At 54.6% G+C, this 24239-nt stretch overlaps 4 protein-coding genes across 4 annotated transcripts; 2 read left to right on the top strand and 2 right to left on the bottom strand.

Annotated features, from left to right (window-relative positions):
• Window positions 1-919: 919 nt before the first annotated feature.
• BESB_036510 (uncharacterized protein) lies at window positions 920-8794 on the top strand (the record flags this gene model as incomplete). The annotated part of the gene is made up of 2 exons (XM_029362237.1): window positions 920-5105; window positions 5757-8794. The coding sequence occupies 2 exons, from the start codon at window positions 920-922 to the stop codon at window positions 8792-8794; spliced, it is 7224 nt and encodes a 2407-aa protein (XP_029221202.1).
• Window positions 8795-12120: 3326 nt separating this feature from the next.
• On the bottom strand, window positions 12121-12627 carry BESB_036500 (uncharacterized protein; the record flags this gene model as incomplete). Its single annotated transcript, XM_029362236.1, has 1 exon — window positions 12121-12627. One exon carries the CDS (start codon window positions 12625-12627, stop codon window positions 12121-12123), a length of 507 nt encoding a protein of 168 aa, XP_029221201.1.
• Window positions 12628-17979: 5352 nt separating this feature from the next.
• BESB_036490 (putative U2 snRNP auxiliary factor) lies at window positions 17980-19260 on the bottom strand (the record flags this gene model as incomplete). Its single annotated transcript, XM_029362235.1, has 3 exons — window positions 17980-18079; window positions 18180-18435; window positions 19062-19260. 3 exons carry the CDS (start codon window positions 19258-19260, stop codon window positions 17980-17982), a joined length of 555 nt encoding a protein of 184 aa, XP_029221200.1.
• A 2168-nt stretch (window positions 19261-21428) lies between these two features.
• On the top strand, window positions 21429-22992 carry BESB_036480 (uncharacterized protein; the record flags this gene model as incomplete). Its single annotated transcript, XM_029362234.1, has 3 exons — window positions 21429-21576; window positions 22313-22375; window positions 22880-22992. The coding sequence occupies 3 exons, from the start codon at window positions 21429-21431 to the stop codon at window positions 22990-22992; spliced, it is 324 nt and encodes a 107-aa protein (XP_029221199.1).
• Window positions 22993-24239: the final 1247 nt, after the last annotated feature.

The following is a 24239-nucleotide window of genomic DNA, read 5'->3' as shown; positions in this document are numbered from 1 at the left end:
TCTAATGCCTCATTGTCTCTATTTCGCCTTCTCCGAATTTCCGCACATCGGACTGTTTGGATTCAATTGTCTTACAGGCTGTGGCTAGATTCCCGAGTCGCCGAATGGATTTTCGTTGTCCTGGCGTGCGTTGTGGTCACTCACCGCGGCCTGATGTTCTGAAGGAGCTGAAGCGTTCCTTCGTTCTTAGTGTCTGATTTCTGCAGAATACGCCCACAGGGGAACTGGTGATCTGTCTACTGGAGAGCCTTTGCTTGAATTTCCCGGATCTGCCTTGACGACAGCTTTCGCCGCCAGTCTGTGCTCGAGCCCCTCCTGCTCCTCCCGTGCGCGACACTGGTGATCATTCCGACGCGACCTCCTATATGTTGTGTACCATTCTAGTCCTTTTCGTCCAAGATTCCTGGCGTCAGCGGCTGACGCTCTCAAGCCGCGTTTACAGACAGGGGTGAGCGCGTCTGCTTGAAGTGCCTGCAGCTCACGGTCGACGTCAGGGGGTGAAATCCAACCGAAACGCTCACTGGAGCTCCAGAACAGCGGGGGGACCTCAGGCGACAAGCGCCTCCATTGTTTTGTTGTGAGCCAGCCCCCGTGCGCGAATCTGTGTGGGTTCTCTGTCAGAACAAAGATCTCTAGCGGGACGCTTTTTAAGCCACATCCACCTCGCTCGCGGCCCGCCGAATAAAACGGCAGCCGGCTCAATGCTGCATGAGCAGATGCTTCTGACACGGAACGTAACGTGGAAGTCACGTCTCAACCCCTGACCTCAGCAGCTGCGCTACGCGCATGGCGGATTTCTTCGCGCGGATTTCTGCTTTGCGCTCAAGCGTATGCCTTTCCCTGTGACAGGGCGATGGCGAGGGCGCCGTTTTTCCGATCCGGGGCAACTGAGGTAGTGCTGCCTTCGAAGTCTCGAAGGATGTGGCTAAAGAGGGCTCATGGATCATCTACCGCTCGTCTTTTCTTCACGCTTGCTTTGAGTGTTGTTACTCTTTTCGCCCTTGTGTTGAATGACGGCCACCGGCGGCCGCACAGGCAGGAAACTAGTTGTCATCATCCCGCGTGCAGTGTCGCCGAAGGAGCTTCCTCTTTCTCGTTGTTCGCACACGCGACCAGAGATGGAACGTCGTCGCGGGCAGTCGATCGTCCCTCCGTGCCGCGCGAGGCTGTCGGCAGAGTCCACACGGGGACTGCAGGCCCCAGCGGATCTACCGCAGACTTCCAAGCAGCGGCAGTTCGTCGCAGAGAGGGTGCTAAAGACGACCGAAAGTTCGTACATGATGATAGCAACGACCCGAATGGGCGGGGGCCGCCATACAGCACGGGGAAGGCAAGACCTGGAGGCAGCAGGGGCAGCTTCCGAACACGAGGGCAGGGGAACCAGACTCCTGCGGCGACTCTCTTTGGCTTCCTGAACACAGAGTGTCCTGCCACACCCCTGACTACGCCTATTCCTCCGCAATTTGTAAGTTTTGTCTTCCTGGCATATGGCGCACTCACCGTCATGACACTTCTGTGGCTGGTTCGACGAGCCGCCCGTCGGATGCACGTGCAGAAAAAACAGGCGCGCGTAGTCGAGGACATGTTCAGGCTCGGCAAGGGTCTTCCCGAGCCAACTCCGTCAGCCAGTGAAGCAGGGGGATCAACCGCAAAAGCGAAGGGCAGGCAATACGGCGATATGTACGTCACCCCGTTGATGTTCGTCCGCGGCATGCTGATTCAGCAGGAGGGCAGCTATCAGAGCGTGCCTGGTTCGATCCTGAAGTATCTTCTTATGCTCTCCTTCGCTGTCGCCTGCGGGCTGCCTCTCGTGGGCGTAAACGTGTCTGTCATTAGAGATCCGCACCGTGCGCTCATATCGTACTTCATCCCGCGCACCTTCTACGACGCCCAGGACCCTGGCCTTCCTCCCTTCTTTGCTCATTTGCCACCGTATCTGACGGAAACCAGTCCAGTGTACTCTCCACACGGTCACTCGACGAACGGATCTCGCCCCTCCGAAGGCATGTCTGCGCAGTCGGCCGCCCAGTACTGGATGTCGAACGTCGAGTGCATGCAGACGCGAGAGCGGATTTGCGTGGCGCTCATGCTCTTCTGCTTCTTTTACCTGGCGTGTGCTTTCGCCCTCTGGAAAAGATATCTCCGTGACGTGGACCTTGTTCCGGCGCCCCTATCCTCGTGTTCGAAGCTGCGGCTGCGCTGCACGCACCTGCCGCACCATAGAGTGGAGCAGCTTCGCCGCTTGCGGCAGCGCGAGCAACGTGAGAAATCCAAAGTTGAATCCGCCGGCGACCTCCGGCGCCGCCGCTTCACTGCGCTGGCGGCTTCGGCTACGAGCGCCCTTTCCGCCCAAGGCCCCGTAGAAGGCAGCCACGCGCTGGACGGCCTCAGGCCCGAAGAAAGACAGGGGCAGGAGACGCTAGGCGCGCGCGCGGTCGCAGTGCGTGAGGACTGCAAACAGAAGCTGGAGCCTGAGAAAAGCAAATCAGAGCATGGCGTCATGTTTTTGACGGAAGAAGACCTCACGCAGTGGGCTGTTGGCGAAGAGGTTCTCAAAGCTTTGGAAAATCATACCGTTGTGGACGTGCGGCACACTGTCGGTGTGCATAACCCGCGTCGCTTCGTGGAGATCGATGGAATGCATCTCGTCTACGCTCCTGCCGAAGGCTTCTTCGTCCTATCTGCGATACTTCAAGAGAGGCAAGGCATCGCAGATGCCTCGAGGCTGGCCAAAGCCATGGTGCGCGGAATTGAAGCGAATGATAGCGCAGCCGAGCGGGTCCACGATGTCCTTCGGGCGTTTCACACGGTTCTCCTGAGGCCAGAAGAAGTTGCGGATCGCCAGGCTATCGGCACGAACCGCATCGCACTGCCTGTGACTTCCGTTGGCAAGATCCTTTGGGCCTCCCTGACAGGCAGCGCGTTCTACTTTGCGATGCTGGTTGTCATATGGTATTATTGCTTCACGCGGAACTTCCTCGTCCTGGCTATCCTTCTCGCCTTCGTCGTTTCAGAGGGCACGTACCGAATCCGTCTTCTGCTTCGGCAGCAAGCGGGCCTCCTCCATCTTGCCGCAGAGCGAGAAAAGGCCGTGGCTGAGCAGCCAGCTTCTGTTCTTCGGTTGTATCAGGTTCCTTATCGAGCCACGGCACAGAACGCGCTGGAAGTGCTTGAGAGTGACCCGAGTCCGTCTCCGCTTGTAGCGGTGTGGACTCGGGTTCCTGCGACAGATATTGTCCCTTCGGATATCATTAGGCTTTCGAGGGGCGACACAGTGCCCTGTGATATGCTTCTTGTCAACGGGACGGTTGCTGTGGATGAATCCTCTCTCCGAGGTGATGGGGCGCCCCTACGGAAGCGACCTTTCCGCCTGTCGGTCGCCAAGCGTCGCGAGGCCGCAGATGGCAAAGAGGCTCAAGATGCAGACTGGCTCAAAGAGCCAGAGTTGACAGAGAGCTTCGTGTACGCTGGAACGCGAGTTGTCTCGTGTACAGAAGCTCGAGGCCAAACGCGAACCCTGGATGAGGCAGCGGTACAGTGTACCTTGACCGCAGGCGGCGAACGAGGACTAGAGCGTGCTGCGGAAACCCAGCTGTCCACTGCGCAGGCTTTGATGGATTCGGGTGCCTCAGGGCAAGGAGGCATCTGCTGGGGAGTGGCCCTGAGGACCGGAATCAATACGACTGCAGGGCAGCAGCTTCGTCAACTCAATCTGCCAAACCAAGAAATGTTTCGATATGACCGGCAGCTGGCTTTTGTTCTCGTTGGTGTTCTCCTTCTCTGGATCGGCATCGTCGCTGTCCACGCTTACTACACCAGAAGCCTTCTGCTGTCTTTCCGGTTCTCAGTAGACACTCTCCTGAAGCTCCTACCTCTCTGGCTGCCCGCGATCTGCGGGTTGTTTGCTACATTGGCAGCGCGACGTCTGCGCGCGTGTAGTGCCGAAGAAGCCAGTCGATTCTCTCGGCGCTTCCTTCAGAAGCGAACAGAGGAATTCCGGGTCAGGGCCTACCTCTCCGCGTCTGTCCCAGAAGATCCCTCCGACTACTCTGCCAGAGCTAAACTCCTTCAGTCGCCGGATCCCTCCAAGCCAGACGCATCTGCCCGCGAGCTGTGTTGTTGCCCGCCTGCGCGCGGCAGCCGCACTTGGTCTCCCAGCTCCAGTCCTCCTCGCCCCTTCTCCGTGGTGTGTCCAGCGCCCGGCCGTCTTCCGCTAGCGGCTCAAGTCCGGGTGGTGTGCTTCGACAAGACTGGAACGCTAACTCGCGACGACTTCTCGTTCATTGGATGCCAGCCTGTGGAAGGCGCCGCCCTGAAGCCCTTTGTAAGATACGATCCGGAGGCCTTCGGAGGGAGCGTGCATGCGGCAGGCACGGGGCTCGATCCCACCACGCTCTCCGGCGCAAAAGCCCGTGGCGCGCTCTTCCTCGCCGATTCGGTCCCTGTGCGGCTTTTCGAGAGCCTCGTGTGCTGCCATGGCCTCGCCCTGTCGAGGAAAGCAGAGCTGCAGGGGACGCCACTGGAGCGGCAGATGTTCAACTCGACAGGCTGGACGATCGGGTGGGCGGACGACGCGACGCGGAGCGAGGGTGCCCAGAACGAGATGGCTGTTGGCGTTGGAAGGCTCGTGTTCTTCCTCCCACCAGGGGCTCAGGAGAGCGACGACGAAGACCGGCAGCTCGCGAGGAGAGACAAATTTGTGCTCCTTCAGAGGTTCCTGTTCGATCCGGTGCGTCAAGTCATGAGCGTGGTAGTTGCGAGGATGAAGGACGGAAAGGGAGAGCACAACGAAGGGGAGGTCATGGTCTTCTGCAAAGGAAGCTTCGAAGCTGTGTCAGCACTCTGCCGACCCCAGACAGTGCCGAGTGACTTCCTTCATCGCGCTGGGGTATACGCGAAGGGAGGTGTGTACGTACTCGCGACGGCGAGCAAGTCTTTAGGAGTGCACGCACGCTTAGATCAGTGGAAAGACTTGGATCGCGCTGCAGTGGAAAGCGAGCTCTGCCTCGAGGGCCTCGTGCTTTTTCGGAATGAGCTACGGCTCGACGCCTTCGACGCCGTCGAGCAGCTGAAAGACGCCGGGATCCGACCAATCATCATTACAGGTACGGGCGATCAGAGCGACCCTGGATGTGCAGTATAAACCAACGTCATGTGTGTCTGTACGCATCTGTGTTTCGTTCGACTCAGGCCACAGCGAACGCAGGCGCGGTACTACGCGTGAATTCTGCTGTGCCTGTGTCTGAAGGGTCGTCCTACAGCATGCAGCATGTCTGTTTCTGAGTCAGTGGCTCATTTGACGGATTACCGCAGCTCCTTTTGGTGTGTCAGTGAAGCGGTGTGACGGCAGTGCTGGACTCATCTGTTTAGAGAGGAGTACCAGGACAGTGAAAAACTGTGGATTGTTCACCGCTGCGCCCCATCCCCTGTGGGCGTTTGACCCTCGTCTGGTCGTCTGTAGCATCTGTAGAGCCCCTTCAGGCGATACAGTAAATGGAAACAACGAAAAAAGAGCCCGTTATTTCACAAACGCGAGTGTAAATGTGTATGCCTGTGAGGGTCGCCAGCGCATGTGCATCAATCGCGTAAATAGTCCTGTTCTGATCTCGCGAGCAGGTAGTTCGCAATTCACCGAGCAAGCGCCTCAAGTGGCTAGCGCTACTCAAAAGGATGCTGCGAGGTGCAGCTTAGGCGACCCCGGAGATCGTGCTTATACCGGCGTTGCGTTCGTATGCCTGCTCCTTGTAATCTTTCAGGAGACTCAGCTCTTACCGCCGTCGCCGTTGCGCGTCGCGTTGGGATGATCCAGTCTCTCGAAGACATCTTCAGCAGCAACAGCGAACGGTTGGAACAGCGAAGCAGAGCCGACAGGTTTACTGCACCTTCGCCGGTTGTGTTTGGCGACATCGTCGAGGAAGCGTCAACGCGCGCAAGCGCTGAGGAGGTTTTGGCAGATGAGCAGCGATTCGTCGCCGGTCGCGGAGGTGGTTCAGACGCGCATGATTTATGTCGTAGAGTGAAATGGATAAATGTGGATACAGGGGAAGAAGTTGAGCGGTGGAAAGTCTTTTTTTCAGATGAGTATTCAGAGCTGGCTCTGACAGCGAGGGCAATGGAAGCCTTGATGGATACGCCAGACGTGCTAATGATGGGGTATTCTGGCACAAAGGATCTTGCCAGTGAAAAAGAGACCGACCACGTGAGAGGAGACAATGGGAAGTCCCCGTCGCTGGGAGAAAATGGCTTTCCGTCGCCTCCCCACAGCATGTATACAATCCCACGTTCTCTCTTCCCCTCTGGTAACTCAGCCTTGCCACGAGAAGATGGGCCCCCGCAGCCGGTCGTGGTCAAAGTAGAACGCGCTCGGAGTCTTGAAGAGACCAGTGGAGAGCTCTCGAGGCGGCAGCAGCGGGTGCGGACTCTCTTCGATCGGGTTCTTTTCCGGGTTCGTGTCTTCGCGCGCATGTCGCCGCATAAGAAAGCACTAGTTGTCGAGCAGTACCAAGATAGGGACCTCGTCGTGGCGATGGTTGGAGATGGAACAAATGATTGTTTTGCCATCCGGCAGGCTGAAATAGGCGTTGCGTTCGGCCCTGGGAATCTGTGCCAGTCGGTTGCTCCTTTTGCAATTCTAACAAACCAACGGCAGGACTACTCGCCATCGCCTTCCAAACCGCCCGCGTCAGCAAAGCAGCTGAAGGCCGACACAGAGGCGAGTGCCATCCCTCAGAGGCATTTGTTCGAGTCTTGTGGAGTTCTGGGCGTCATCACGCTCATTCGAGAAGGACGCGCTACGCTCGTCACATCTTTTGCTGTCTACAAACTCCAGATTCTGTATGGTGTATTGTCTGCTATCTCGCACTTGCTGCTCACAGTTGGCGCGTATGGCACGCCGAATGCATTCGCATCATTTTTCTCATCTGTGGCGATGCTCCTTGGCCTCTCGCTGGCCATGCTTTGGTCTGTGCCGTCAGATGGTCCCCTAACGAAGCGCAGACCAACTAGTAATCCTTTAGGTGCAAGGACGGTAGCGGGGGTGACCTCGATTGTTATTGTCGATATTCTCGCACTCTTTCTGCTCTTCGGTCTTCTCTACGGTCCTGCGGAGAGGCCTCTGCCCTGTGCATGGGTGCAGAGAGAAGTGCGGAACGAGCTTCTGCAGAGACAGCAAATCGAGCATCTGCTTGACCTTCACTCGCTGAGCATGACTGCCGCTGGCGACAATACCGCTCAAGGTGGCGTGGAGCAGGAAAAGCAGTGGAAAGAAGAGATCAGGGAAAATGGATCCCGTGAGAAAGCCGCTAGTCACGGCGTTACGCAAGGTGCTAGCGCTAGCGGGCGTGTGTCTGAGCGTGGTCGACACCCAAGCCGGGTGGGGGAAGAGAAGGCCGTCAATGGAAACGCACAAGGACGCCAACAGAGTGCAGTATCGCATGTGAGTCATCCGTCGTCTCTCTCGGCGACTCGGACCCAAAACGGCGAGAGTTCAGGTGAAGCAAACAACGGGTGGGTCAGCCATATCTCCGGGGAAAAAATGCCGGGAGAGGGACTCACGCACCCAGCGAAGAACACCGCCTCGATGGTGCAAGTCCGGGGTCAGGAATCAACCAGTCATCTGGTAGCATCCTTCTTAGAGGTCTCCGACTGGGGAGAGGTGACGTCCAGCTCTCACCGCCGACCGCGACTTTCCTCCGGACGAGTCGTACGAAGACGCCATAGCCCCAAGCTCAAATCTGCGCCAGGCAGCTTGTGGTGGACAGACAGACCGCGCAGTGTTGCTCTTCTCGACGAAATTTCACATGAAGATGTGGGCAACCTGAACTTCCCTGTGCCAAAAAGCAAGGAGCAGTCCCGGTTGGAAATGTCGGCGACCGCGCTCCTCCAGATTAACGGCAGTATGGATCGACTTGTCGGACATAGCCTTAGACCCGGGGCCGCGATGGAGGACCCGCCATGCAGTCGGGACGGCAGGACTGAAGCATTTATAATATTTGTGTGGCTAGGGGCCTGTCTGCTCAATGCCGCACTTATTTTCAGTCGGAGGGGCTCGTTCCGGAAAGTGCTGTGCGCGAATCCGGTGTTGTTACCTCTCTGTTTCATTCTCGCAGTCTTCTTGATATTTCTTGTCACGGCCCCGAAGAACAGTGTCTCGTGTCTCTTCATGGTTAACTGCCCGGCTAACGAGGTGTACATGCAGCAACTCGGAGCAAACGCAATCGGTGCCGCGAAGCAGGTCGTCACAGATACAGACGAGAAGGACATGTATCGAGGCCTTGCAGAAAAAGCTGAAGCAGAAGTAATGAAGGTCCGCGGGAATCTGGCCGCCCAGACGGCAGCTGTGACAGCGCCTTCACGGCCTCAACAGCCAGTGTCTCGTTCGGCGTCAGGCATGAATCGAGAGACAGACGGACATGACAGAATTGCTACGCGAAGAGCAGAAGCTGATGGTGCCGCAGAAGGGTTCTACAGGGACATTGCAGACGATGGGGCGAACGCCAAAGTACAAGCGTGGGAGAACCTGAAAGATGAAGGCGCAAAACTCGGTAAAAGCGTCGAAGACGAAATGCACGCGGGACGGCACGAAAAGGAATACAATCCGAAACAAGGTGCTACTGGGTCGGTGTTGTCCGCGTGGTATGGGCAGGTTCTGCTCTACATATTATGTTTGATGTCGCTCTTGAATGGCCTGATCCACGCATATGTTATTGAAGACCAGCTGGGGCTAGATGTCTTCGCTGGTTGTAGGAGACGGGCCTGTCCGTCGTGGCACAAAGGTGAAGCCATGCTCGTTTAAGACTGCTATTTTGAGGAGACGCGTGTCCTTTAGCGTTATGTGCTCCGCAGTGTCGGACTCCTCATAAAAACCAAAATTGGGAACATTCGGCGTGGTCGCGCATTCTCGCCTACCAGCCACTCTCGGAGAAAGTGTCAATGTGGATCGAATGGACACGTCAAAACTACAGTGCGCGCAAGACTGCAGTATACGGCGTAGAGCGAACTCTGCATGTTGTCGATGGCACCCCCGACATTCGTTGCTCGAAACGCGGCTACGCCTCTATCCTCACGCCTCCCTCGGCTGACCACTTCTCCGCAGTTCTCTGGCGTTTCCACCCGCACGGAGTGAAGTTCTTTGAAAACGACGGTACAGCCTTCGCGGACCCGCAGTCTGCACCCGTGTACGACGCCAAAAGCCACTTGCGCACGCCCTTGCTAGCAACAGCCCCGCCGGGGTATTCCAGCGGCGGCGAATGCATTCAACTTTCATCCAACGGCGGCACGCCACTGTGAGCCTTCAAAATATCTACGCATCCAATTTTGAAGGGCAGAGCGTTGTGTTGCAGTGTCGAGTGAGCTATACGCTCTTACACGAGTAGGAAGACGAAACGGCAACGGTACGTACTCTTCATGACGCCTCCCTAATCCTTCTCCAGGGACGCATAAAGTAGCACACAATGCATACAGCCGTAGAGATGCATATGCACGTGTATACATGCACCCCGTCGGACGCAAAGTCAAGACCTCCGGCCCTCCATTCAGCACCCCATAAAAACAGCGGGAATGAGGCGGAACGAACGGAAACACATGCTAAAGGAGCAGCCTTGATTAACGGTGAACGCAGAGATGAGATCACGCTCATTCACAATCTCAACTCGTCAGCGGCTGCTTAGCACGGTAGCAGACGCCAGCGATTTTCCGTATTCGTTGATGCTCCCTACGAAATAACCGGTACACCGTAGGGAGCCACATGTCGGATAGTTATCAGACAAATGTGGATGAAACTGCCGCAGCTTCCTGTGCCGCGGTCTTCGGTCTAACACTCTGCATAGGAGTCGTTGCTACTCTGTTAAACTCCCCGGGGCTCCAATGGTCGTATTCCGGGGGCGCCTCAAAAACACCCGGTCCGGTAACTGTTACAGGAACAGATATCGCGCGTTCCTGAGTGGAGACCCGATTCAGCCATCGCTGAAGAAATACATCGCTCGAACGTGCGTTGTGGGCAATGAAGACCATAGCCGCCAGCAGGAGAGCACCCGGAAGTGCGTCACGAAAAAAACCCCAGACTGGAAACCGTTGAGTGCGCCTCCTGTGGGATGTGTCAAGCGCAGACAGATTATATCTCAAGTCTCCATATGATTCTGGTCTCGACAACTCCTCATCTACACTTCGTTCGTCTGCTCCCTGCAAAGCGTCGTCCGCACGCAAGGCAGTTGACGCCTGCATGCTACCGCTTGCCATTTCACTCCTGCCGTCTGAACGTTCGGAAGGACCCGCTTCACAAACCAAAAAACAAGTCCACACGACTACTGCGGCGATGGCAAGCACGAAGCCAAAACGTTTTGTCTCCCATATGAGCCTAATGAAAAACCACGCATGGCTGGAGGAAGAGGCGCGTGCTACGCCGTTGTTTCACGCTTTCCATCGTACGCCAAAGATTTCGTGACTGCTGTCGCGATACCAGAACAAACCTTATGGTGTTCGCGGGAGCACTAAAATTTCACGGCGGTGCATTGATGCGTCTCTTACGCGTAGCGTTAGCACTGCCAGGGACATGCTCAGCGACCCAATTGGCATATCAGCAGGGGCGAGTCCATTTTTTAGAGACGCCCTGGATTTCTATGCTCTTAATTCATTTCTGTAGAGGTCCCTGTAGCACTGTGGTTTATGATCCACGAACTTGACATGTGGGCAGAATTGAACTGAAGCGCACCGGCTTGTCGGCTGAGCCGCTTCCGGGTTCCCTCTGCGGCAGTAGAACCGGCACCTATTATAGTACAAACCGAAAGCACATCTCTTTTCAGACTGCAGCGTTTCTGCCACCATTAGCAACATGGTAGAACTGTGAGTAGCATATCCAGGACTGGAGTGACGCCCACAAAGCAACTTCTTTCCGCGGACACTGACTTCTTTGCATAGACGTCGTGAGCAGTACCGACTGAACGCCTTGGCAGTTCGATGGGCTATCACCGCGGGCGGGGGACGAGATATTTCTCTCATCTGAAGAAAACGAAACATATGCTGTGCAGGGGGGACACAGTGCTTCTATACAAGATGCGGTAAACAGCGTCGACACTAATAGTGGAAGAGCGCAGTCGCTGGACTGTGACAGTCAAAACAAGAAAGCAGCTAGTGGAGACCCGACACACACGGCACATGCACTGGCAACTCCCCGTAATGCTAAATGGTGTCAGTATACTGCATCATCAACGTTCCGCTCCTGCAGTCGATATCAGTACAGCGACCACATGTGTTGTCTCTCTGTAGCTGATCGTGAGGATGTGAAAGACAATGCCAGCGTTTCTACCAAATGCGCGCCTCAAAAAGAGAGGTCTATGGAGGTTTGGTCAATACACTCCCGCCGAATACATCAACGCCAGATCAACGGCATGGACACCTCTTACGCGCCGTGGGGAAAAAAGCATTCGGAGTGCGAAATAATTCAGCTGGATGGTGTGTATGCGCGATTGCATCTGGACCTAAGCCAAGTCAGGTCAGCATCTAGTTCTCCAATCCCGCGCCTTCTCTTACATGTATCGCACCTTCACATGGCGCGCACCTTCTCGCATTATGTGAGAACGACTGAACTGAACAAGAGAACTATTATCGAATTCACATCCGGAAGAATCTCAGTCGATTAAACTGCTCCGCAGTGCGGAGCCGTGCAGGAGCAGACCCGCTGTGTGAACGCGGCAGGGCGCAGAGGTGGCAGCCGTCCCTGAGCGATCCTCTGGTCTCGGCCCTGAAACGAGGAATCAGAACTATGGCATGCTAGCTTTTGTTCATTGTTAACTGCTAGCAGGGACGATACCACGTGCGCATTCCAGCAGCCAAGGGACCGTGAAGTTCGAACAGTAGCTGCTGCAAGGGAACCCTTTCTTGCTGCTTAACACGAAGACAAGGGGTGCCACGCGTCGTCACGTCTTCGATCGGCGAGAACAGGAACCATCATCTTGATACCCCCCTTATGGTGCCCTCCAGCACCGCACACTAGGATTGCGGTGACCATCACTTGAAATGGGGATGCCATTCCCCGAGCAGACACATAAACCTCAACGGTGACGATCAATTGGAGAATGGACGTAGGGGGGTCATGATTGATTCAAAAGAGCTTATCGCTGCTCATCAGTTGTCATACGGGGGAGGTTCCTCCTGAGCATCCCGACGCTCCTCGGTCATCTTTCGGGCCGAAATGACTCTAAATTTCGTCGATGCGATAACGAGACCTAGCAATGTCGCTGCAATGGCGCCAGGTATCAAGTCGAAGAGTACCTCCTTCATGCCAGTTTTCTTGGTCTTGGTACGCGGCAAATGCCGAGTATCGATCACATCAAGGGGAACGCGATATAGCGATGCCTGGCGTCTGTCAACAGGCAGGGGAACGGACTCTTCATCGCTGTCTGCCTCTTCTTCGTCAGTTACGGAGCCTATCGGCGCTGACCCCGCGTGTCCAGAGCCTTCGTGGTAAGCAGTATTACGACCTGCACCATAGCCATTCTCCTGCTGTTGTGGATCACCAGTGCGCGGATCTTGCAGAATACGAACTGCCCCGGCGAACTCATTGAAAGGCGTCTCCGAACCTCTCGACTGAGCCGAAGCACCCTCACAGAAGTGCAGAAGTACACAAATCATGCATCCCAAATTCAGGAAACACCATAATTCGGGGCACAGCCCGCGCGCCCGTTCTCGACGCCCTAACCAGGAGGAACAAATCATCGCCATCGCTGCTGTCATCGACATATACCACAAATGTCTGCGGCCGCGGGGAAAACCTTTCGAGCGTATGGTTGTCTTTCTGAAGGAAAGTTTGCTGGAAAGAGACGCTACCCCCCAGTGAAAATACCACTTCTTTGCGCGTCTCATTGCTCATTTGCGAGGGCTATTTCCTTGCTGAATCTGCTGCGTGGTCGTTTGCGTCCAATAAACCTTCGGGCACTGCAAATCCCCCCAATCAGTAATCCCTATTTGCATTTGAGTGCTGGTGATTAGTGTTCCACATTCGAGTGGGTGCCCAACGAGGTATGAGTCACCCACCGCAAAGGTGTCAAATCATATGACATCCCGAGCGCTATCGTGCTGTGCTGCCACCTCGGCGCTCGCAGTTACAGTCTTCGCCACGTCCGGCTTTTTACGTGCGAGGTCGACCAGAGGAAATGAGTACAAAAAAATGGAGAAAAGGAGGATTCCATTGTGCCGGGAGGGGGGTTCGCAAACTCTTAGGACATCGATGGCAGGTGAGGATGCTAAAATGCCCCTCACAACAAACTACTGCTGCACTTTTGACTGGTAAACTTCACTTCTCTGCATGGACGGGGTACGTTTCGCTGCCGCAAGTGGACCGCGTTTCTCATCCGTCGTTGGCTTCTCAGCCCGTGGCTTTCAGCACCAGCCCCTCAAATTCCTTTGCACACGTGTTCCACATTCAGGGTCGCACGACCACGCTTGCAATGGTCACCTATTAGTGCTTGCAGCGTTGTCGCTCTTGAAGAGCTGCTACACAACGTGATAGGGGACTACTTCCCGTTGTGCAGCTTCCAAGGAGCATACCGTTTTGCGTGGTCATCAACGATAGACAAACACGCCGAAATGGCTCGCCAGAGCAACTGACAAGTGGCGCGGACGGCCAACGCGGCGCGCAAGATATGCGGTCACGTTCTGTTGAACACCCGCAGTGCGGCGAGATACAACGCGGTGACGCGGTTGGTTAGTGGAACATACGATTCAAAGAGGTACAGATCTGCCGATGAGTTTGATTTGAGCGGTAGAGCTGTGCTTACTGACAATTTTCGCCTCCTCAAGGCAAGAGTGAGTTAAGAGTCTGCGAGCAATGTCGAAAACGCTTTCCCAGTCCGGACGGAGAAAGACTGAGCGATGCCCCAAAGTCCCTCCCCAATCAAAGCAGCGGATGACCGCCACAAAATAGTGGCTACGGGGTCGACCAAGCGCCGGTGATCCGCACCTCGGCGGCAGCCGCCAATACAGTATGCTGGCCGCTCAGTCGGTATTTGGCTGCCTAGTGTACGTGCCGCCCGAAATTCTTTCGTTCGCCATTGGAAGCGTCTACATGCAGTGTATCCGCGGGTTCCTGTTTCGTCTGTCTCACGCATAGGGTCCCCCGTGCTCGCACTGTCTTCCTAGCCTCTTCCCGTTCTATAATGTAATTTATCTTTAACCATATGGGTCAATTTTGAATATATAAAAACGCAGGTCGAACCACACCGCCACACGTCTGGGAAGGCGTCCTCTGCAGTTCACCTCCCCCAGCTTGAACGAATGTCCTGCGTTCAGTGACAGGGTCTCAAGAAACCATACAATGGTGGGGCCTCTCATTCCACATCGACTTCGACGAACTGCAGAGGTTCATAAACTGTCGGTATCATCCGAGGCCGACTCACTGGATGCCCTCTCAATGCATAAAAGAAGGAATTGCTTCCCGGCCCCGGGGCGGGCAGAGAGAATCTGCGAATGGAAAGATAGGCCATGACACCAGCAAACAATGCCAATGGAAGCAACTCCAATACAACCTTCCTTCGCTTCGCTATCTTAGTAGTTTTCTCTGAAGAGCGTACATGAATCTTGTACTCTTTCAACCCTGATCCACGATGGGCTTTGCCTAGAGCAACGTATCCAGATGTTCTCGGTCTCGTGTACCTCCCCTCGTCATCCGTCGTGATGTCATCTGTCCGGGGATACATACCGGTTACCGGCATGCCATTTTCTCCTGCTTCGTCAGCCGCCTCCGTTCTTTCACACGTGCTGGGCACGTCGGTTCCGGTGTCCGGGCACGCATTAATGACTTGACATCCACCCATAAAGAGCGCGGCCACGGATATTAACGTCCACGTCCAGAAGAGCTGAGACAGATGGTCCATAGTGTCACATCACGCAGTAATCACTAAGCGACGCCGACGCGCCTACTCGTTGCGACTGAGTAATGTGGTAAACTCATTTGACTTGCATCGCATGGCACGGACGACAGTGCGAATACCAGCAGACCTCATAGCAGGCGACGAAAAGAGGAAAATAAGATTTGCAGAAGTTAGGACCGGCTATTGAGACGCAGGAAAACACGTGGCGCCTCTTTGCAAGGATGCAGTCAACGTGCCCCAAGCGTTTCCTGCCACAGCGATAGCGGACATCATGTGGGGGTGAGGTTTCCAAACAAAGGGAAGGTTGATTTATTTCAGAAACTAGTGTCGCTGAGAAGAAAGGTTGACACGCCTTTACTCCTGGAGTGGCTATTTAAGGGCGTCTTTTCGGTGGAGGGAATAACACACGATAATCACAGCCCGCAAGCTTGCGCCACGGGATGAGACGGCTGGCAGGAAACCCATTTATCAAGCACGCATAAGCCCGCCGACATCTCCAGGGCCGCTGGCCCGACACGGTTCAGAGTTGTGGCTGGGGTCCTGTTTGCAAGAACTGTGCGAAAATAATCGCTGCAAAGAACCTATCTGTCACACATATAAAACGTCTGTTTGCAGAGAACTCCTACGTGTGAAGCGGTCCCAAACCGCGCGTCAAAGTGCCATAAAGCAGACCGGACTGGTGCGTTACCGTGCGAGTGGGGTCGCAAGCGCCACCTTTTTCTTGGTTTCCATCGTCAAGGTGTTTCTGGATTGTTGTCCATACTGGCAGCCGGTACGCATCCAGCTGTGTGCCCAGGATATCACGAGGTCGCTGGCCTGGATGCATGTACGTAACGCGCTACTGCGGTTGCATCATTCGATGACGCAGCAACACGTACACAGACTGCTAAAGTTGGGGCAAGCTTGTGCCCGTGGCATACGTGTGATGCTTGTCAGCTGAGGGGTAGCATGCCATGTGCCTGTCCGGCTGCCGTGGTGGGCGTTCTGTGCCAGCGCTTCCGGTACCACACAGCCATGTGTGCCAGTATAGCACTCCACGTACTTCATCAACGTGCGCGCGGTTACGGAATATGCCCGTTTCCGACGTCTGGCATGGCTGCTTAACGACGCGCCGAATAGGAGCTTGGTGACAGCAGACCGTCAGCGAACGGAAACAACGGCGGCCACATTTACCGGTGAAGCGCAGCAAGCATTTCTCCGGGACTAGCACTCCGCTGCAGACGTTTCAGCAGCGTCCAATAACACTACAGCTTTCCCTACTATGAGAAAGGACTGCAACCGAACTTCAAAATAGCGATGTCAAAGACGCTTTTTCCTTTTGACCGGCCGATGAAGTAAGCCATCATGATTCCTCCGAACGTGATTGCCGCCATGGTTCTGTGGCCACGCCATTGGATTTTGGGCGGCGTTCTTGTGCGTATGAGGAGGACTTACAGGCAGATGATCCCAACCGTTCCCGCAAACAAAACCGGCGCAGTACTCTTGCAAGTCAGTGAAAACAGTATGCCCAAATAACCTGAACGATAAAAGCATATCCACATCCGGCTCGAGCCACCAGAGCAAACGACGCTTCCGGCGCTTACCTTGCATACACCAGATCAAAGCCACTATTGGCCTGCATTGAGCGAAGATTAAGTACAGCCCGGCTCACGCGGTTACCACACTTACAATACAAGAATGCCAAAGGATATTATTCGAGAGTCAGTTTCGCCTGATGTGGTAGCCGCGATGTTCCCGCTGTCGATAATCTTCGAAATATCTGCATACTCTCTGGTACATAGAAGGCGGCTATATCTCAAGCTTGCTGTGCCAACCTGATAGCACACTCTGATCGTAGTACCTCGCTGCCGCGGAGGCTGCACTGAGCAGCGAAAAGATGGCTGAACGTTAGTGGATGCAAAAATGCGGGCGCTGCCTTTAGTGACAAGCTGATGTCATTACCGGCATTGCCGAAGTTCCATTTTGTCAGAGGACGGTCGCAGACGGAGGAAAGCTGCGATGTTGCCTGCGGTGGTGGTGATGACTCTCCTAGGAAAGACTGGAGTTAGCAGTGGAGCTTGCGTACCAACCCCAGCGCAGCCAGTGCCAGTACAAGAGATGCACACAGAGAAAATATGATAATTTGTTCAGTGCCCCGGCGGAGCGTTTCTTCCGTGCGCGCATTCCGGTCGCGTTCAATTAGCTTTGCGTCTTTGGACGAGCGGTGCTCTGAGTCGTCTCCGCCGAGTAACCTTAGGAATTCCCGCATGTTGAGACCTGGTATACTGGATGTCGAACCGATCTTCCGAGATGTGCGAAAGTCAGAGCGACAGGTCGATGATGCCACAGAAGAAAGCCTGGGTATGACTGCCATGTAGTGTGTGCCCTGTATCTACACCGCGTTCCTTCTAGCCGCCCCTCCCTTTTACAGGCTCCCCCTCAGACGAGCCACACACAACTTTCCCACCCGCGACTCCTACGACACTCGTCACCTCCCTGTTTCTTGTCGCTCCACATCATGTTTTTCGAATGACGTGAACCATTCGCCGAAAACTTTTACGTACATTATATCGCTTGGCTGGCTGCTGTTGGAGCTCAATCTGGTGCCAAACAGGCGCTCGATTTTGAAAACTTGGCACCTTGAGCCTCATCAATACTTTCAAGACGGTGGCCAACTCTGCCCCAGTCGTGCGAATTGCCAGCTACGTCGACTGCGTGTTCTGGTCCACACAGAAAATGCGCACCTACGGAGTAGTGCCTTGTGCATTTTCTGGAATGGCTCTAATGATATGCTGCGGCTCGACACCACCTGCATATACCTTTCTAAAAGCATGACCAAGTTACTTCTGCTGAATATGAATGGGTTTAGCCCGCTGTGCAGGTGTTAGCAAACCAACGCACTGCTTGAGGGGCTTCCAGCAAGCTTAGCCGGGCACACCCAATGCACGACACGGCTGCTTTGGGTGACCCAAAGCGGCCCGTCCTCAACTGAAGGACTGACGCCAGGCGGGGGCCAGGTGTGTGAACAGCCGCAGCAGTATCATCGTGGTCTTGATTGACGAGTTGTTCTTCAAAAAAATGCTCACATCAGTAGTGTGTGTTCACTCAACAAATAATCCCATGTGCCGCTTCGATGTCACCCATTGCCTTCTTCACGCTCAGCGTTCCATTTTGCGATCATCGCTCTCCGTTCTTCGCTCGTCTGACGCTCTGGCCTTTGAATGCTCGGGGAACGCCTGGATCACATAATCGTAAACACACCGACACGTGTCCATGGTCCCAATTTCCTTGCAGCAAATGCTGTGTTGAAGGAAAGTCCATATACTGAGCTCTTACCTCTTTCCTTGTCTCCTGGGAGAAAGAGACCGCTGCCGGGATCGTGATCTTCTGCGTCCGGGTGATCTTTTCCTTCCATAGTCAGGATGGTCTTCGTACATCTTTTTGAAGAGCTTCCTCTTCAAAGACCGAGGAACATGTTTGAGATGCATAAAATTGCAGTACCCACCTCTGCGGCATTGGCCATCGACGAACTGCCGGCAACGAGCTTCACGGAAGTCCGTCACAGGAGTGAATTCCGCGTGGATCTGCTTGCCTGAAAACCACTCACCAAAACAAGGGGAACGACACATCGAAAAGAGGAGAACACCGCAGCTGCAGTTTCCTGCATAACACTACCCGTCCACTGCGTTTTTCCCGCACACGTATCACGTACCTGAATAGAACCTTCCTTGCAGAGCACCAAGCGCATTGTTTGCTGCTTCTTCATCCGTGTATTTTACGTACACGTTCCCGATAATATGATCTCCTATATTGTCGCACACCACCATGTCCTCCACCTCTCCATACTTGGCTAGTTCCTCAAAAACTTCGGAAAAAAAACGCCTCGAAGTGGTCGGCCGCCTGGTCGAGAAGTTCGTCAGAAACTGATGAGTCAGCCACAACGCAGCAAAACATGCCGAAAAATGCATGATGCGCCGATGCACAACCTGGCACCCGCCATATAAACAAGAAAAGCCTTCCTCCACGACACTTCGCCACCAGCGACACGGCTTCACGCCGGGCGTCTACTTACAGCAACGGAGACACTTGCAATTCGCGGCACGACGGGGGTCTCCATCCTGCGTTCCTGCAGCCCCCTTCATTCATAAGCACAGCCATTTTCTCTCGACCAAAATATACGACCATCGCGCATGATGTAAATGCACCACATGCACTCACCATTCTGCCCTTCAGCGATCGCGACTGCCACCGGAGGATTGGGATACATGTGCCGGAGGACAATTGTTGGCGAGGATGTTGGTTTGTAATGTGACCGCGAGCACTGGTCGCCATGCCGACAGGCACCGATCTTCCAGTAGAACGGGCAATTCACCCTATCCTCCTCAGTCCCTATGATGCGAGCCAGATGCTCCGCCATCGTGGACGACGAAAATGATTGGGAGAAAAACCCACAACGTGAAAGCGTTCAGCGGTTACAGCGGGGGAGGAAGAAGGGGGCGGGGGCGGGGGGGAGGGGGGTGGGTGACAGAGACAACGGCTATCCGGAGAGAAAAGGAAAGTCACAAACCACTATGCAATACTGACTAAGCAGACAAATGCCACGTCCGGGAGATTCGTACTGTGTGCCGTTGACGCCAAGTCGCAAGAAGTCGAAGCACGGGCAACAAACCCGTTATGTTCAGACTCGCTGGAATCCAGCTCCACAGGAGGAAAACCATGGAATGCCCCCTTGACCTTCTAACCCTCCGGGTTAAGATGAAATACTCAACAACGACAATGGTAGATCCCGACTTCCAACACCGAACACCGTCAACGCTTGATGTCGTTCGCTGGAGGGACAAGAAAAGGGGAGACAAGAAAAGCAACAGGTTCAGGAAGCCCACGCCACGCGGTTGCAGTCCCCGTGTTGGGCCATGTATAGAAGAGAAGTTACTGGACTTCCCGAGCAGGATTTATGTCAAATGTCGTCCTTGCACTGACAGCAATTACGCAGCACCAAGTCTGTAGACGACAGTTCGCTGTTCCTTAACGATATCGTTCATCTTCTTTGTCCCAGCGGGGCTTTCGTTCTAACTTGGTGAGGTGATGGCAAAAGTGTCTTCCGCCGTGGAGCTGTTGATTACGGGAACTCAACCGAGCCTTCCTTGTCACGCGACACGCGTTCTCCTGACAATATGCTTCGAGTGGCGTGTGCTGCCGACGAACAAATGGCGCACAGAGCGCGACGGGACTTGCTTGGCAAAATTGAGCGACGAAGCATGCGCCATGCAGCCCACTAGTCTTTTCTAAGTGGAGAAGACAAACCAGATGCTCCTCTGGTTCCGATCATTTAGGTCGTGCCTTAAACTCCGCACACGCTCGTGAAGGAGCGCGGAATCTTCCCCTTTCGGAAAAGATCCCTCAACCCTTTTGCTGCATTCCGCATGCGGTTTCGAACATAAGCCGCTGCGTCGTCTCGGCGCGGAGCCATGCCTGGCTGCCTTGGTCCGCAAGGTGTTTGCGCACAGGCGTTCCTTGAACACGGAAAAAAACACCGTTGTCCGCATTCATTCTTTCGGTCTATTTCTCCTGAGATGTAGCGCAGCCGCTTTCATTGCACCAGCAAAGGTACGGAACGCCGAATTCCCCTCCGCCGCTCCTGTCGTAGCGAATACGCTGCGCGTTTACGCCTCCGGATTCTCCAGTGCGTCCTGTCGCCTCTTCGTGGAGGAGGTTGCACAAGAGACGACGTTTTTACGTTTTGCACGGAACTGAGATAACACATCTCCGGAAACCGAAGGCTGACGAGGTCATTTGCCTGTGTTCTGTGTCTTTCTGGTTTCATGACAACAATAGAAGGTGCTGACACCTTCCTTAAGACCGTCCTTTTTCCTCGCTCGGTACGTGCAGTGTCCCTGCCCGGCGCAGTACTTCGAGGGTTCCTTTTTTCGTATCTCCGGTATTCCGACGCCTTCTTCTCTCCTAAGCAGGAGCAGGTTTGCTCCATTCTTTTTCATGCGCTGAGGGAGGCTGGAGACAGAAGCGTGAAAGATTCGCTCCGACTCCCACGATCCCCAGCATCGGGTGACAAGGTATAGCGGTAGCCGTTCAGTACGCTGCAGTATCAACACGTTGTTTCTGCCATATTCGGCACGTTTTTGTAACTTCTTTAGCCCTTCCTTCCTCGGTAGGGAATCTCTCACCTTTTTTATTGTCGAACTCTCCGCACGCCGGTCATCCCTGTGCTTGCATGGAGTGAAGCAGGCGACAACGGATGGTCAACAAACCTGTCAGCGCCATCTATTCAATTGTTATTCAAAATATCGTCAGTGCCTTTATGACATTTTTGTCTGTTTGAAAAACCTGCGTTTTGAAGACCTTTATCCTCCTGCCACAGTGCGGGAGTGGAGCTAACCGACCGCCGCCCGCGACCGTCAATTTCCAAGGTGCTGTACTAATCCTGTTGCCGCGTCGCAGTTCGTGCAAGAGGACTCCTCTGAGGCTTTCTTTTCCTGAGGAGACAGACAGTCGCAGCGGAGGGGCCTGGAGAACGGCGTGACTTGAAACACAGCCGGCAGCGCTCCGCTTTCTTCCCTTCAACGCGCAATGGCGGACAGCACCAGCAGAGCCGGGCAGGAGGAGATGAAGCACGCCTCTGGACAACAGGCGCCTCTTCATCCTTCCAGCCACGCGGGAGACGAGCACGACACGTTCGATGAACCTGATGACGAACTGGAAGAATTCGACGAAATTGGTAAGACACCTTTCTGGAGATGGCCTGCCCTTCTGCACGTGTCCCCCCCGATATCGTCCTCCTTCCCCGGCCTCCAGGGTTTCTACCGTAGAAGGAGCATCGCGGGCAGCTCGTGAAGCGGAAGAGACGGGTCGCAAGCGCCGCAGTTCGGAAGAAGCGCGCATCAGCATGTTTAGATGGTAACAAGTGTGGATATAGAACCAACGGAACACCATGTGTTAATATACCAAAGATTTTCAGCTAATCTGGTATCCGAGACAGGATACAGTGGAACGGGGAGAGAGGAGACGCCGCAGCATGGGCACGGTTTTTTGGAAGAGAGTATGAAGGGGGTGACGCCGATTAAGGAGATCGTGATAGCGTTCTGCTGTCGGACGGCGACACGCGCCCGACCGCCGGCGTACATCTCTTCTCTCTCTCAGCTTGTCCCTGATTCTTTTCGCCACAAGTGTCCTTCCAAATTTTGCTAGAGTTACTGATGGGGGGGAGGCGCTCCCCTCTCCTTTTCCATCTGAAAGTCTAGCCACACACTACAAACGACCCCATCCCGAACACCGCGGACTTTGTCCAGCTGAACGCCAGTCTTCACTGTTTTACTGCGTGTCTTGTGAGGCCCCTGAGCTGTCTCTTCCATGAATTTTCTCGGATTTCTCCCGGGCCATGCGTAGGACGTCGCTTGCGAAAATCTGGCAGTGAACGCCTTCTGCGGCACCGATGTCTCTGATCTCTTCATCAGGAGGAGATGACGGCGTTGTGGATACCGAAGTCGCCCAGTGGGATGAGGACTGGGACGCAGCGGGTAAGCCCGTCTACACTTGCACCCATGTGACTAAAATGAATAATGCTGCTTATAAATACATATGTCTATATGTTGGCGTTCTTGTATATACGTCCCCGGTGTCCACGTATGTTTACATCTGTATACATATATAGGTAGGGGTAAATATACGTGCATATATATATATATATATATATATACATATGTATATGCGGTTGCGTATCACATCTGCTGTCCCTTATCTGGATGCGAAGAGGAGGATGCTGATCCTGGAAGGAGAGACCGGGGTAAGGAGACTCCCGCCACCCGCTTGCCTCTCGCCCGTTTCAAGGAGGTATCCGCGCAGATGTCGTTGAATCAAGGCAACTGGCTGTCGCTGCGGGTGCTGCGAACAGTCCATCGTGGCTTGATTGCTGCAGCGCGTTGCCTCCCCTCAAATCTGCGCGGCCTTCGGGCGGCGGCGTCCACCGTGCCCGTGCGAGACACTCAGAACCCCTCTGTGAGTTTTTCTTCTTTTTGTCCCAGGATGGGATGATGAAGATGTGAACGACGACTTCTGCAAGCGGCTCCAGCAGGAACTGGAGGCTTTCAAGCAGGCGCACCCGAACGCGGCGAAGGCGCAAGCGAGACCAGCGTAAAGGAAGACTCAAGCTTACTGCCCTCGGGGAGAATGTCACCTTTCGCGGATCCTCGCGTTCCTTCTCAACAGATGTGACTGGGGTACGCTGTGGACGTGTTCTTCACTCGATACGATCCGCTGTCAAAGGCTACTGTTTCGACACACACACACACTCCTTGTTTTTTAAAAGAAACCTACACACTGGACGAGTGTCTATCCCTTCCTGCCGTTAAGAGCGCCCTTCCAAACAAGAACCGGCAGGTTGCCCGTTTTTTCGCGCCCACTTTCCATCTGCTGACGCCTACGTACTCTTCCTAGACGTCGGGCTTCGGCGTATCGGCCCCAGCTTTTTTGTCCTGCATCTCGCGCGGCGGCAACGTGCTGACAACTCAGCGCTGCGCACGACTGTGCCTGTATTCTTCTTGAACACAGTGCCTCGTTGTCCACCGTGTAGTTATCTGCAGACTCCGCGTGAGTGCCGAGACAAACACGCACCCGCACAAACCCCCGACGTGCTGCGCACAGAGGCACAGATGCGGCGGTACCTTGTAGCATGCGAGCGAAAAGACTCGCGTCGGGTCCCACTCTTCACATGTTTATCTGAAACTGTTTTAAGTAGAATTCTTTTTGAAATAGAGGAAACATGTGGCCCAAAGATCAGGCTGCGATATCCAGTGTATAGTTGAAAGATCAACATCTGTATACAAGCTGTACGAATACCGTGACGTTCACTTCGGCTGGTGACCCTCGAACTGGAGCCGCGCCAGCCAGCAGAATTCACACAGTCTCTCTGTGCGTAGATCGCATGCGTGTATGTCGCCCGTTCGCGTGTGAGCGCGCGAGTAAACACCCCGCCGTGGTGCTCCAACTTCTCCCTCGGTGGGCGGTTTGATATAACCGAAGCGCATGCGTTCACGTATGCCTCTGTGTCAGGTGCTGCGGGCCTGCGCACATGTGCAGATGCGCCCGACTAGGTTTTGTGTAGTTTCGATTTACCCCTTCGCTATACGCAGATCCGTAGGGGTAGATGTATATCTCCAGACTGGCTCGCGTCCTACAGGCGAATTCTGTGAAGCCGCAGCTGCTGGCTACGCGCAGTGCTTGCGCTGTCGATTCGGGTGAGCATCTGAATCTGCGTAGCGGCTTTTCAGCGGTCGTTTCGTTCATGTGAAGCGCTGGTGCCAATACTTAAGAGTGAGCACCGAGAAAAAAGAATCAAACACTAGCAGTCACAGCAGATTTCGGATATATTCGCTCGAGACTCAA

This window comes from Besnoitia besnoiti, chromosome II (assembly GCF_002563875.1).
Source record: "Besnoitia besnoiti strain Bb-Ger1 chromosome II, whole genome shotgun sequence".
Taxonomy (NCBI): Eukaryota; Apicomplexa; class Conoidasida; order Eucoccidiorida; family Sarcocystidae; genus Besnoitia; species Besnoitia besnoiti.
This window is presented reverse-complemented; position numbering and strand designations above follow the sequence as displayed.